This window comes from Syngnathoides biaculeatus, chromosome 11, assembly GCF_019802595.1.
Source record: "Syngnathoides biaculeatus isolate LvHL_M chromosome 11, ASM1980259v1, whole genome shotgun sequence".
Lineage (NCBI taxonomy): Eukaryota > Metazoa > Chordata > Actinopteri > Syngnathiformes > Syngnathidae > Syngnathoides > Syngnathoides biaculeatus.
The window spans coordinates 15418761-15434310 of record NC_084650.1 but is presented as its reverse complement, the minus strand read 5'-3'; the positions used below and the strand labels follow the sequence as shown (position 1 = coordinate 15434310).

Here is a 15550-nt window from a genome sequence, read left to right as displayed (position 1 = left end):
CGAGGCCGGTATTGCTCTTATTCCATAATTTTATGTATTGTACCGCAAGCTTTTATGTTGAAAAAAAATGTAAGCTTCGTGAAAATCTGTTGAGAAATCAGCAAGTTACATGCTTAACCCTTGAAAGGAACCTCGACCTTTCTAACATGGCCACCACGTAGGCACGCCGGGTATTTACAGAGTGCGGGCACATCTATTGACGTCTCTTGTGAACGAGCGTTCGTTGAAGAAATGTCCGCCGCTTCTTGTGTCGTCATCGGGAAGTGACTCGTGCAGTCGAGTTTGTCAACACACTCGAAAGAAATTCACTTGCAAGAAGAAGCAAAGTATTTCCGTCCTATGCATATGAAGTGACAAATTAAAACAGCCTTGTGAGATTTTTTTAAATGTTCACGCGCGCTCTTTTAAGGATACAATGCTGCTTTTTTTTACTTTAACATGTCTGCCGACGTTTGGACAAGCTTCACTGCCGCTGGTTATCAATACTTGGGGCTTCAAGAATGCGACGGCTGCTGGTAGCTATTTATTCATTCAGATTGTTTTTTTTTTTTTTATGATTATAATCACAAGTCAGTTCCGAGATTTAAACACACATGACCGGATAGGTCGGAAAGCGGAACCTTCTTCCGTAAAGAATATTTTTTGCGTGGTTGGTAAGCAACCTAAATGATCGTACTTCACAAGTTACGTTATAATTTGTTCATGTTGTGCTTAGTGCCATACTTTTTTTGTAGTTTGAAAAAAAAATTGACCTGAAGATTTTACATATGATATACATATGACGAGGATTTTATCAAAATGGACCACGCCCCCACCAACATCATTTAACCTACGAAACTTCATTATGACAGTGTAAAAACGTTTAGAGATTTTTGCAGTTACCAGAAGAAAAATCAAGCAAGAAATAGCATGAGAATTAACGACTTGTGCTCAATACTTGATTCATGCACGACAGCACAGGTGTCAAACTCAAGGCCCGGGGGCCAGATGCGGCCCACCGTGTGATTTTATGTGGCCCGCGAAGGCAAATCATATGTTAACTTACATGATTTTTGTTAAAATCTGTACCAAATTTTCAAATTGTCATATGATGAATGATAATGTTGAGCATTTTTGTGTTCCCAAACAACAATAGTTGGAATTTTTTTTTCTCAATTTCTGATTCCAAAACGACTTCATAAATTTCATATGTAAATCTGATGAGGCGGTTAACGATTTTTATAGTTTCACAGTCGTAACAGCCCTCCGATGGGGACCGTAAGTAAAATGTGGCCTGCGACAAAAATGACACCACTGCACTACAGTCTCAAGTGTCTTTTTTTTTTAATAGAATGCACCAAATTTGGCATTTTTGCCTATTGTCCACTTGCAAATTGTTCACATTGAAATACTGAAGCGGTGTCAGCGCATCCATCCCGAAAGTATTCACAGCACTTCACTTTTTCTGCATTTTTTTAAAAGTGAAGTCTGAGACCAAAATTGATTTCAACCTCAAGTCTTTTTTAGTGCGATGCCGCAACATCGGCACACCTGTCATTTGGCAGTTTCGCCATTTCCTGTTTTCAGCACCACACGCTTGGGCTCACCGGTGCAAGTTTAGAGTGGATGTTTTGCTGCAAAAAAATAAAAGAGGCAGATTTGCAGAGGTCACATAAGGATTTTGAGACGTGAGATTGGATTCCCAGGATATGTTAGCTGCTGCCTGATAAAAATGTGAAACTTGAGCATTACAAATTGCATTTGAAACCGAGCCGGTTTCAAAACTGCTAGCACCGCTGTGACGGTCTGAGCGCTCCCGGTGCTGAAAAGTCTCCTTGTGATTAATGCGCATGCGTGTATATTTTGTAAACTTCCCGCCAGTCTGAAACATCCCCATCCATGCTTCAACGTGTGCCGTTCGACAACATGTCGCCGAGTGTTCATGTTCGCAATGGAGGTCTTTGAAAAATGAACACAGCGAACGTACATACGTGTATATCTTTAAAACATATTGATAAAAATCACTGAGACATGGCAGTAACACAGCAGCAACACGCTAGCGCGGCGCTAACAGGGCCAGTTGAAAAAAAATCATACCGGTAAAAATCACTGAGACACGGCAGTAACACAGCAGCACCAGGCTAGCGCAGCGCTAACAGGGCCGGTTAAGAAAAAAAAAAAAAAAAACATACCGGTAAAATTCACTTCCCAGTTAGCGTCTGCTCCGTCGTACCCACAGTTCCCCTGTTAGTAACGCATGCACATTCATCACAAGGAGACTTTTCAGCACGGGGGGGGGAAGACGCTCAGACCGTCACACCGGGGATGGGTCTGCCCCTCGCACTCCACTGGGTTGCGCGTCGGGAATGATGCGTCGGAAAGTCCCGGACTGGAAGTGAAAACATTAAGTCAGGTTCCCGCCGCTGCCCCTTGAGATATGAAATCTGAACGCGATGGAAGTTAACTGGAAGAAATCTCTCCCTCCTGATAAATGGTGTCTTTTATTTTATCGGCTGTACATCATCCCCCCCCCCCCCCTGCCCCCCATCACGTCCCCCCGAGGCGGATGCCGCGAAAGCGGACAAATTGGCCGACGTGCGGCGGGTATCTTCCGAGCGGAGGCAAGTTGTCGATTTGTCGGCCTCGGAATGTCGCAGTGCTACTGACTTTATGTTGCGACATCACTCGCAACGCCGGCGACAGAACTCAAAGCCGAAAACGCCACAAATTGCGGACATAAAGAAGCGTTGAGAAAAAAAAAATCGCAGCGACGGAAGACGTTTGGCCCATTGTTTCCTTTTGGTTCCCGAGGACGCGTGACAGGTTGAAGGGAGGCAAATTTAAAACGACCGTCCTGGCTTTTCAATCGCTTGAATATAAATAGTTGCGCCTCCGGAGCGCCTGCCGACACATCAAGTCTGAAATTACTCGAGCAAAAAAAAAAAAAAAAAAAAAATCTTTTGTGAGCCGCCTTTGTCAGAAAATGTGCCTGTGAGCAAGACCGCCTGGATTCTAAACCAATTGAGATGTCACAAATTTTAGGTAAAATTTAGCAGTTAAAAAAATTGGGATTTTTTTTCTCGGGGTGGGGGAGGGGTAGTTTAAAGTAATAAAATATTTTAAAATTACAATTTTACAAGGGCACTATCATATTTTTGACAAATGTCACCTACAAAGTTGAAATATTACAAGAATAGAGTATTTTTATTTTTTTTTTTTTAAATGGTAAAGCATATTTATTACATACCTTTTGTGTGAAATGAACTATTTAAATAAAAATGCTTTCAGTGCCTTGCCTGGAGTATCAATCATTTTTCAAATCATAATCTTATGAAAAGTATTTAAAAAGAAAATTTGTTGTTTTTTTATTGCAAGACAAAAGTCATAAAATTACAAGATTAAACTTGTTCGATTTTAAAAGTTGTATAACACAAAAAGTTATTTTATAGGGGAAGAAAATTTCAGGAAAAGAAATTTTACTCATGAGAATGAAGCCCTATATTTCAGATAAAAATTAGTAATATTAAAAGAGAAAAAAAATCTCCATCTTGCATGTATCTAACATTATGAGAAATTATATTTAATATGACATATTTTTAAGTGTCAAAATATTACTACATTTTTTTCCAAGAAAAAAAGTTGTGATCTTAAGGGAATCAAATATTAAAAAGGAATCTATAATCTTGCGATTAGTTATTTTTCTGTATATTTACACACATATATACACAGTATATATATGAAACGACATTTTTATCTAACAAGATTGAAGACATTTTTTTCCTTAAAAAAAAGTGTAAAATCACAGCAATAAAATATTTTTTTAAACTTTAAAATAAGAGTCATATTTAGGGGCAAAAGTAAAAAAATAAAGTAAAAAATATAAAAACAGCAAAAATGGCCCAATATGCAATTTAAAAGACGTCAGATGTCAGGTTCTATAGAACATGGATGCCACAACTTTTTTCCCCCCAAGATTTACTTTTCAAGTAGCCAACCTCCCGCGATCGACCTTCTTTTGGGGGGAGTGGAGGTCGCGAACATGTCGGCAGTTTGAGAGCGCCGAGATCTACCAGTGAGTTAAAATTCTGGGCCGACGATACGGCTCAGCACCCGTGTATGTTGACGTACCTTGCACAACACAACATCATGAAAAATGTAAATCTTCCGTCATTTACGCCGATGATTTGCACTGAAGTGAATCAGCCAGGGATCCGTAGTCCAGACAGTGGCTGCTGACAGCCGGCCTCAAGCCCACTTCCAAATGTTAACCATTTTAGGGTGGAACGGTACTTGGACTTGATGATCTTCACGTGGGAAAAGCCTGACTCGCATAAATGAGCGGAGCCAAATTTCCTCATGTTGGGGTACTTAAGCTCGGCGAGTAAGTTCCAAAACTTTACTGAAAAACAGTCACAATCCCCCGTTGTCCTTCCACAGTCGCTGGTTTTAATCCTCAGCCTTGGTTTAACACCGCTGTGCGACTGCACCTCTCGACAGCTGGAGAGCTTTGATCGAAGATCGAAGACGACATTGCTGTATTATTTTTAAAACTCCCGGAACAATGCGTTAGGTCCTTCATCGATTGCCTCTTTCGCCACCTCGACTCCTAGGGAGGACTTCTCCTTCTTAACGATGACGTGACTCGGCAGGAACTCGGCGGCGGCTTTCGCTTTTGAAGTACGTTGTGTGTGAAATAATTGCCGTTGGCACAAGTCGGATGTCGGTTCCTTCACCTCGCTCTTTCGCACCACGAAGTCTGTTGTGTTTTCCATGTACAGTCCGAAAAAAAAGCCGCGCCGCGTTTCCGTTCTTTGCAGACTTGCAGATGAGGCATGGAACTCCGACTCTGGACGCCCTATCGCGGCTCCGGTGCTTAAATCCACGCAATCGGTTGAATCGTTACCAACGAGTAAGGGTCATCACGTGTTTGGGTTCTCGCCCTAGCATGGACGGTCCTGCAGTCCGGCGGCTCGGCGCTGGACGCCGTGGAAAAGGGCTGCGGGCGCTGCCAACGAGAGCAGTGCGGCGGTAGCGTGGGCTACGGCGGCAGCCCGGACGAGAACGGAGAGACTACGCTGGATGCCATGATAATGAACGGGTAAAAAAAATTAAACTTTTTTTTTTAAAAAAAAAAAAGCACAGTATAGTATAAATAAACTGTGAGCAGCAACACAATGGAGGTGGGCGCCGTGGCCGACCTGAAGAGAATCAAGAACGCCATCGGCGTGGCGAGGGCAGTGATGGAGCGCACGGAGCACACCATGCTGGTGGGCGAGTCAGGTACGACGACCAATATTACCCTATCGTTTCGAGCCATATTTAGATGATATGCCAACTAACATCTCACAGTCGGGTGAAGTGACCGGGGGCAATATTACCCTACCGTTTCGAGCCATATTTAGATGATATGCGATCACGGCCAAACTGCATCCCCGTCCAATCCACTTCCGCGGCGGCGATGAGTCATCGCGGATGAGCCGGCCGGTGTGGCTTAAGACAGAGCCGAGCCGTCCTGCTTTAGGGGGGTGTTCACAGACGCCGCAGTACTTGTTGAACACTGTCGAGCTGGGGCGCATTACTGCCTACCTGTTATTTGGAACCCACAAAGCTCTTGTCCTCTGCGCCCGTGCAATCCATTTTTCACAACGAACCGGGTCTCTTTCAAACTTATGAAGGGTAATTCCATTCTCTCGAGTGTTCGAGCAATGTCCAGCAATGTAACGAGCCGGCATTTTGGCTAACACGAAGGAACAACGAGCTACCTTCCCGGAGGTAAAACTCATGGAAACAAACGAGTCCACTTGGGGGCGCCGCTGTCCTTTACGTCACTTCCTGCTTCTCGAAAACAATTTCCTCGAGAGGATTTTCATGGCGGGAGTTACAAAAAGCCATATCCGTAAAAATTACGTTTTGTGGTCAAAAAAACGCATGGGCCCATATTGGCTGACATTTTTTCCATTAATAACATACTAAAAATCATCCATTTCATGACACTTGACCTTTAAAAAGCCCAACCGTGATTGAAAGCAAATTTGAAAACCCCAACCACGACGTGCAATCTTAATTCGAAACACTAGCCCCGGTTCGAGGTTGGATTCGGCGCCTTTGCCATCTCAAAGTAACCACGGGACAGTCGCCAAGTAATGGACGCGGTCAGTGACCGTGCACGGGGGAAGGCTGCGGCTTTCCAACCGGTTGTTACTCAAGGGGCGCAGAAAACATCCGGCCGTCTGAGCCCAACTCATTACGGGGGGCAGGATAAATGCATGCTTTCACGTTGTTTCCACTACATTCTGACACTAATCACGTGTCAGCAGAAATGCAGACCCATTAGACCGGACGATGTTTTCCCTCCCGCCCCCCGATCTTCAATCTGTCGGATCCTTCCAAATTGTAGCTTCCGTGTTGTTAAACGACGACAGAGTCATCAGGTGTGATTTTCTCCAAGGTTCCGCATCTTTCAGAGACGTTCTCGTCCGGCATGCATTCCAGTTCCGAGTCAGTCTGGACATTTCGTCGATGACCTCCTGCCATCATTAAGGCTTTTTCTCCCGGAGAACAGCCGCTAACAAGATATTTTCTGTTTGGTTTGTCACACCCCCAGACAATTGGACACTGTGAAGCCTCACTTCTGTGTGAAGAAAATCCCACTAGTGCCTCAGAGAGTCCCACCGACAACCAGTCACTTCGATAGCATAGTGACACTTGGGTTTAAATTGGGCTGTATTGTCTCGGCCATGTCTGCGTGCCGACGGAGTGACTGATTAGATGTTGTATTTACCCAAATAATGGGAGTACACACTGCTGTCCTACATAAATACCGAGAGTTATTTCAGTAGTGAGGCACTCTTGGAGAACGCTTGTAAAAAAAAAAAAAAATAAAAAAAAAAAACTAGTGCCATCTGGAGGGAAAAAACTTGAAAGCCAGTACAGGCAGTAACCAAGTGTCCCTTCTTGTTTAGTGCTTCCGTGATTAAAGTACCACTGTCACGAAATGGAGGATTTCTAGTATGTTATCAATGGGGAAAAAACGGCAGCCGGTATGGACCCATCTGTTTTTTTCACCACAAAGCATGATTTTGACATATGGCTTTTTGTAACTCCCGCCATGAAAATCCTCTCGAGGGATTTCTTTTCGAAAAGAAGCAGGAAGCAACATAAAGGGCAGTAGCGCACTCAAGCGTGCTCGTTTGTTTCTATTAGTTTAGTTCTTTTAGCCAAAATCCCGGCTCGTTGCATTGCTGGGTATTGCTCAAACACTCGGGAGGATAGATTTACCTTTCATAAGTTTCCAAGAGACCCGGTTCGTCGTGAAAAATGGATTGCACGGGAGCAAAGTACGAGAGCTTCATGGGTTCCAAATGACAGGTAGGTCTAACGTAATCCTTTCAGAACGTAACAAAAGATCAGCGTCCGTAAGTCAAAGGTTCTAAATGCGTCGACGTGCCCGTCGGCGCCGTGTCCACCGATCACGGCTTCGGCCGAGCTTCCGTGTCCCATAGTAGGTGGGCGGACTAGCCGTCGCTGAAGCCGTGCCTCGTGGACGAGCACATACATACTGTCTGGGAGTCTGTTGTTAACTTAGTGATCTGGATATCATCTAAATGAGTTTGTTGTCAGTCAGAAGTGATCCGCATATCATCTAAATATGGCTCGAACTAATGGGGTAATATTGCCCCGGACACTTCACTTGATCGCGAGATGTTCTCTTCTTTGAAAAGAGCTTCCGTGTCTAAAAGGGGGGTGTTCCATAGTAGGGGCAACGGCGTATTTTCAGTGGCGAATGTCCGGGGTGACATCACGGGCGGTAGATGCAGCCAATATGGCGACCACTTGGAGGTCGAATGAGACTCCGCTCATATTTATTTTTTCGGATCGACAGTGAAGTGAATAATATCACATGTATTTTTCATTTCAATATCTATTTTAGAATGTTTATATGGATGACACTTGGGCTTTAAAATTATTAACTTGAAAATTCGATTACACTTGAATGTTAGAAGCAAAACATCTGCTGGGTTTCGCCGGGATGATTTTTTTCCACACGGAAAAATTGCCACATGCGGTCGCACGCGGGCACATAAATTGGCGCTATGGTGGTGGGGCCAGAAGGAAAGAGTCAATAAAAGACAGAAGATGCCCTGTTGGGTGATCATTTCATATTTAACAAGAAAACGTGCAATGTGCAGCACGACAGCTGTTATACAATCATACCATGAGGTACCGCTAACCATCGACGTTAGCTGCTTCAATATAGCCTATGGTCGCTAGGTAAAACGTACAATACGACAATGCGAGTGCTCAAGGGTAGACATACCCCCCCCATGCACTTTCAATTGCTTTATTGAAGTAACAAAATAAATACTAAACCCCATTCATATATCGACACTTTTTTAAAATTTACATTTTACTGGTTACATGATTTATGCTGAAACACATTTTTCAAATATATTTAAATTATGGGAAATTTTAATTTTATTATATCTATTCAAGTGACTGTTTAGTATGGAATATTTTTGTGTATTCAAAATACTTTTTGTTTTAACCACTATAATAATAATAGCTCTGAATTTAGATTAATAATTTTCTTTATTTAATGATGTTTTTAAACATTCTATTTGCATCAAATCAGTTTGATTCCAAATAACTAAGAATAATTGAAAAGTAACATGAAACATTTTATCCATCCATCTATTTTCTTTTTGCCTCTTATCCTCACAAGGGTCGCGGAGAGTGCTGGAGCCTACAAACAACATGATTCAATATCCTGTGTAATAATGTATCGAATTCATATTTCGATAAGGTATTGACACTTTTTTAAAATTTACATTTTACTGGTTACATGATTTATGCTGAAACACATTTTTCCAATATATTTAAATCATTTGAAATTTTAATTTATTATATCCACTCAAATGAATGTTTAGTATGGAATATTTTTGTGTATTCAAAATACTTTTTGTTAACCTTTGCCACAATAATAACAATAGTTCTTAATTTAGAATATTTACAATAATTCTGTTTCCATCAAATCAGTTTAATTCTGAATAAGTATGAGAATAATTAAAAAATAACATGAAACATTTATTTTATCCATCTATCCATTTTTATTTTTGCCGCTTATCCTCACAAGGGTCACAGGGAGTGCTGGAGCCTATCCCAGCTGTCAACAAGCAGGAGCCGGGACAGACCCTCAACTGGTTGCCAGCTGATCGCAGGCCACATAGAGACAAATAGTCACAATCACACCAAGGGGCAATTTAGAGTGTCCAATTAATGTTGCATGTTTTTGGGATGTGGGAGGAAACCGGAGCACCCGGAGGAAAACCCACGCAGGCACGGGGAGAACGCGCAAACTCCACACAGGCGGGTCCGCGATTGAACCCGGGACCTTAGAACTGTGAGGCCACCGCTTTACCAGCTGATTCCACCGTGCCGCTTCCGAGAAATCATACTCAGCAAAAAAAAAAAAAAAAATCCATCTGAAGAATAAGAGCGACTGGCACAAAATGTCTGCGAGCTCTCATAAGCATTTTTTTTTTTAATCCTACATTTTGTGATTAAATTGGCATTCAAAAGCCAACCCGGATGAAATTTATTCCGAAACTAATTTAAAGCAACCCGAAGGCATGTATTGAGCGCGCCGGCTTCGTCCAATGCCTGCTAACAACTGGTCGGCCCGTGACCGGCTCTTTACTTGCGATCGCGTTTCGATACGAAGAACAAAATCAGGCCTGCAAAAATGGGTTCTCCTGTCGAAAAATCCTAAATAGGTCCCGTGTCATTTTTTTTTTCTTTGCAGCGTCGGTGTTCGCGGAAAACATGGGCTTCGCCGCGGAGGACCTGACCACCGCCAAGTCGCTGGAGATTTTCACCCAGTGGCTGAAGGGCAGCTGCCAACCTAATTACAGAAAGGTGAGCGTGTCGGCTTGTTGATTAGCGTTTGCTCCGGGGCGTGCGGCTACCGAAATAATGATGTTGTTCATTTCGAAATAAATAAATAAAACACTTGTCAGGCTTAGAGGCGCTGCGCTTCTTTAAATTCGTCCTGACGTTCTCCTCAAAATTATTATGACTCAACTATATTATGGGAAAGGTCAAATCGACACACTTGAAAGCTTTTTGTTGTGTATACTGCCGTCAAAATCCAATATCGTGACACAAACTTAATGAAATCAAAACAACAAAAAAAACTTTGCAAGAATAAAGTTGCAATATTACCAGAATAAAAAAAAATATATATTTAAGTCACAAACGTCAATTCCAATGAAGTTGTAGAAAATGTAAATGCAGACTCTAGTTTTTTCGTTTTATCATTTTACACAAACTACAGCCACTGGGTTTAATTTGACCTCAAATTAATTAATCAAAATAAACCAAAACATTACCGTAATTCCCGGCCTACAGAGCGCACCTGGTTACAAGCCTCACCCAGTACATTTGTAAAGGAAATACCATTTGCTACATACGTACGCCGCAGCTGTGTAAAAGCCTCAAGTGCCCACATTGAAATACGAGATATTTACAAAGAACAACGGTACACAGAAAGAGTTTAACGCGAGCGCTGTGCTAAAGCTACTGCTAACGCCGCACTAGCGCTAATGGTAACAGGGCCGATTAAAATAAAACTTACCGGTAAATATCACCGAGACACGCCAATAACACACCAGCAGAACGCTAGCGCAGCGCTAACAGGACCGGTAAACAAAGAGTTCAACGCTAGTGCTAGCACTAACACTAACAGGGCAGATTAAAATGAAATTTACCGGTAAATATCACTGAGACACGCCAGTAACACAGCAGCAACACGCTAGCTAGCACTAACAGGACCAATTAAAATAAAACTTACCGGGAAGTATCACTGAGACACGCCAGTAACACAGCAGCAGCACACTAGCACAGCGCTAACGCTTGCGCAGCGCTAATAGGACCGGTAAAAGTCACTTCCTCGGCACATATATTCCACCAGACTCATTCTTACCTTTTCCGCTCAAGTGCCCCCTTGCGGCCTTTAAATTAGCCGCATAAACCGCAGGGTTGAAAGCGTGTGAAAAAAGTCGCGGCTTGTAGGCCGGAAATTACAGTACATTGCAAAATTCATGGCCAAAAATAATAATTCATTCCTCCCCACCTCCCCAGAACGTTTCTCCAGATCCCTCCAAATTGTGTCATCCCTACAAGCCTCTTGCGGAGCTGAGGCCGAAAGAGCGACGACTCTCTGCTAATATTCGCTCTCACGACACCATAGGTGGGTTTTTATAATTATCTTGAGATGAATCTTAAATGAGTAACATTTTTAGTCCTTTTCTTTCATATTGCATAGTTGCAAATTTAAGCCCTGTGACCCTAACCGAACAGGAAGTCAACCATTTTGGTTCAAGCAGCCATTTGTGGGCAAATTTGGCCCAAAGCTTGCAACTTTAATTAATTAATTTATATTATATATTTTTTGTCCTTCTTATTTTTTTATTTATTTATTTATTATTAGTATTTTTTTTTTCTCCCTTCAGGTATGATTGCCTTTGACCGATACGGTCACCTGGCTGTGGGGACGTCCACTAATGGGCTCAATCATAAAGTTCCAGGGTACGTCAGTTATTTTGACATCACTCGCAAATATGCATATTAAAATATTATATTTCAAAATTTGGGATCTCGTCACACAGTCGAGTTGGTGATTCCCCTATCGCCGGGGCGGGAGGGTACGCTGACGCATCGGCCGGAGCCGCCGCCGCGACCGGAGACGGGGACGTTATGATGCGATTCCTGCCCAGGTTAGCGCCACTGTGCCTTTACGACTGCTAAAAAAAGATAGATTACATGTCATGTTTCGTAAAGTTAAAGCTGTTTTTTTTTTTAATCTAGAATCACTTTTTTTAACTGAGCATTTTGATTTCATGGTACAATTATTATGCATGTAAAGACAAATTTAAGATTGCTAATTTTACTTTAATACTTTTTTTTTTTAATCAACAAAAAAAAAAAAAATCAGGTAATGTTCTGACGAAGATCAGTTTTATTCTTCTACCTGGAAAAAAAAGAATACAGTAATTCCTGGCCTACAGAGCGCACCTGGTTACAAGCCTCCCTGAGTAGATTTGTAAAGGAAATACCATTTGGTACATACATACGCCGTAGCTGTGTAAAAGCCGCAAGTGCCCAAATTGAAAACCACATTGAGACAAGAGATATTTACAAAGGAAGATGGTACACAGAGAGTTTAACGCTAGAGCTGCCGTGCTAATGCTAACGCTAATACTGCTGCGCTAACGCCCACATTGAAACCCACATTTAAACGAGATATTTACAAAAACGGTACAAAGAAAGAGTTTAAAGTTTAAAGTGAGCGTTAGCGCTAACGCCGCACTAGCAGTTCTTCTTCATTCGGCTTGTCCCTTTCGGGGTCGCCACAGCGTGTCATCTCAGATGAATGCACATATGTTTGGCACAATTTCTTCTCAGGGAGTGGAGGCCCCATTGGGATACGAACCCACAACCCCTGGTTTACCAAACCAGTGCTCTAACCACTGAGCTACGGGGCCTCACGCTAACAGGGCAGATTAAAATAAAACTTACCAGTAAATATCACTGAGAAACGCCAGTAACACTACAGCAACACGCTAGCACAGCGCTAACGCTAGCGTAGCGCTAACAGGATTAGTAAGTCACTTCCTTTGCACATATATTCTACCAGTCTCATTCTTACCTTTTTCGTTCATGTGCCCCCTTGCGGCCGTTAGGAAAAACTGCGAAAATTAGCCACATCAGCGCATAAACTGCAGGGTTAGCGTGTTAAAAAAAGTAGTGGTTTGTACGCCGGAAATTACAGTACAATTTTATTCCTTAAATTGCATTTTAAATTGGGGGGGAATTCTCATGATTACCACTTTTTTTTTTTTCTTCAACAAAACAAGAAAATGTATAAATGTTATGCCATTTTATTAAAAGGTAGTAGTTGTCTAACTTTATTCTCATAAGGTTGACTTTGTTGTTGTAAGATTAACTTTTTCTCAGAAAAAAATTCATAGTATTACTCCTTTTCTAAGTGGATATATGTAAAATTCCGAATTTTTGTTGTTGTGGTAAGCTAATGCTTTTCTTGAAGGGAAAAAAAAACCTCTTCTGTAAAATTATGAATTTTTTTCAAGACTATTATTTTACGCTTGGAAATTTTTATCTCGGGGGAAAAAAAAATACAACTTTAGATTCTTTCAAACTTTAGTGGTCCTTAAACTAAACTTGACATTGTGGAACACTGACCTAGGAGTTCTTTATTTAGCTTCGCGGGTCGCGTGAGCGTCGAATTCGCCTCGAGGGACAGCAGTGCACCCCGAGCTGACTGTGACAGCTCGCTCCGTGGCCTTGACGAGCCCTCGATAGCACGCCTGACACGTGTCCAATCCCGCCCTGCCAACAGTTACTTGGCGGTGGAGCTGATGAGGGCCGGGACGGATCCCTCGGCAGCCTGCGAGACGGCCATTTCCAGGATTAAAAGGCATTACGCGCACTTCTTCGGGGCGATCATCTGCGCTAACGCGACGGGCCATTATGGTGAGTCTTTGGATTCGCGCGCACGGCGACGGCGCCAAATGCATAAAAACGCCAAGCGTGATTAGCACTTACCTAGGAGACAACATCCAGGAGATTGCTGGGTTTAAAAGTTGAATCCGTGTAAGACTTTGGATTTTCAAGCCAAGTAGGATTGAAATATTCACACCTATGAAAGCGTGGAGTGTGATCATGACTGATCTCATCAATAAGTCAAAGTTGAGATACATATTTTAGCCTCAGTCACACTATTTTCACACCACAAGAAATTACACCTACTGTAATTCAAAGATGAGAATGACCAATTTGGAAAAACAGAGATGCAGAAACAGAAGATGTCTGCCGAAACACACTGTTAAATTATGACCTCTGGTTACTTCCAACAGTATAAATACGGGGCAATCATAACATTTTGAAAACTTAAAATATGAGTCCAAACGACCAAAATAATTTTGCCAAACTTCAGATATAAAAATGTAGACTTAGTGAAATTTATATCAAATCTTACAAGTTATACTTCAGAAATAAGTATACAAGTAATTTGTTTTATATATATATGAATTATATGAGAGAGAGAAGTGAAATATAAAAGTGAGCGATAAAATGCATGATCTGCAGGGGGGGTGCATAATAGGGCTAACCGTATTAACATTTGTCAATTATATAATATTTGAGAAATTTACGTCCAACTTACATTTGTGTTTCCTGGTTTGGATATGCTACTGGATATTTTTTGATCCTCGGCTTCCATAATTGATCATATCGGAACACAGAGTGCGCACAGCACTTTGCCGGGATCGTCCACTTTTTGCACCTGTTCGCTTCGACATGTTACCGTTTTCGTTCCTTTCTGCACGGTTACACTTTTTTTCGGAAACTTTTTTTTTGACCCCGTGGTTTTTATCAATTTCCCTGGCACAATCTTCATCTTTTCGCTCCGAGACTTTCGCCATACTGGCAAACGTGCAGACCGCTCGATAACATATGCGTACCTATATCCATAAGTTATAACGATGCCGTAGTAAACAGAATGCTTCTCTATGAAATGTTAACATCAGAGTGAAAATACCGATGAAATATCACCAAAATGCTGCCGGAAATCGGAATTTTGTCGTTATCATAAACACCAAATTTAATGCAAACAGATAGCAATGCCGTTTTCCGCTATCACAGCTGTGACTAATTTCACGACAAGCGTTCCCAATAGATTCTGGCGGCCGGTCTCGATCACAGCCTCGGCCCGCGTCAAGCCGTGCCCCCTGCCCCAAATTGTCTCAACGGATTTACACGTTTCACAAAAATGACATTTTACGCAAAAAAAATTCCGCGAATCCGCAGAAAATTCTCATCCATGTGTATTTGTCGGAGTTGGCTTTTCTGGGCATATCTTCGGCCCAAATTTCATTTTAAATCATTTGATAGCCTGAAAAAGTATACCAAGATATTTTTGGTGATTAAAAAAAAAAACGCAATTGCAAAAGGATTGTGAAATAAATGCATCCGTAGGAAATGTGGCAAGAACTCTGTGTAAAATCTGATAGTTACAAGAAACGTTTAAAGTTAATTATGTTGTGTAATATTGGCTCATGCGGTTATGCAAGGCACACACGCATACATTAACACATAAAGAATCCTCAATATACTTTAAAATAAATATGTTTTGCATTTTTGTAGCGGGTAGATCTTTGTGACTTGGTCATTCTATTTCATTACTGGTCATTCTAAAAATATATTAAAAAAAAAAAAAGACTTCCCCCTTGTGCTTTAAAGGCACAAAAATCTTGAACAAGATTCACTTTTTTTTTTTTTTTTAAACAACAAATACACGACTCATTTGTTGTTCTTCTTTTTAAAAAGGTGCCGCTTGTAACAAAGTGCCCGGCTTGTTGCAGTTTCACTACATGGTGGCAGACGGCGGGTCTGACGCGCCGCTTCTCAAGTCGGTGGACTGCTTTTAATTTTTCACATTTTTTTTTTAAACTCAAAACTATTTGGAGACATGAATTGACTACAATAAAGTAAA

General features: G+C 41.7%; 1 protein-coding gene across 1 annotated transcript; it reads left to right on the top strand.

Moving 5' to 3' along the window:
• Positions 1-242: 242 nt before the first annotated feature.
• Positions 243-15524, top strand: aga (aspartylglucosaminidase). Its single transcript, XM_061835947.1, has 9 exons — positions 243-515; positions 4924-5077; positions 5147-5259; positions 9782-9894; positions 11119-11227; positions 11490-11565; positions 11646-11753; positions 13397-13530; positions 15385-15524. Exons 1-9 carry the CDS (start codon positions 416-418, stop codon positions 15483-15485), a joined length of 1008 nt encoding a protein of 335 aa, XP_061691931.1. The 5' UTR covers positions 243-415; the 3' UTR covers positions 15486-15524.
• The last annotated feature ends 26 nt before the right edge of the window (positions 15525-15550 follow it).

What these genes read in the sequence shown, in the direction of transcription:
- aga (XM_061835947.1), top strand. Translation starts at nt 416, where the DNA reads ATGCTGCTTTTTTTTACTTTAACATGTCTGCCGACGTTTGGACAAGCT. An exon ending in GATGCCATGATAATGAACGG is followed by an intron (nt 5,078 to 5,146) that starts GTAAAAAAAATT and finishes AACTGTGAGCAG; the next exon opens with CAACACAATGGAGGTGGGCG. An exon ending in GCCAACCTAATTACAGAAAG is followed by an intron (nt 9,895 to 11,118) that starts GTGAGCGTGTCG and finishes CCACCTCCCCAG; the next exon opens with AACGTTTCTCCAGATCCCTC.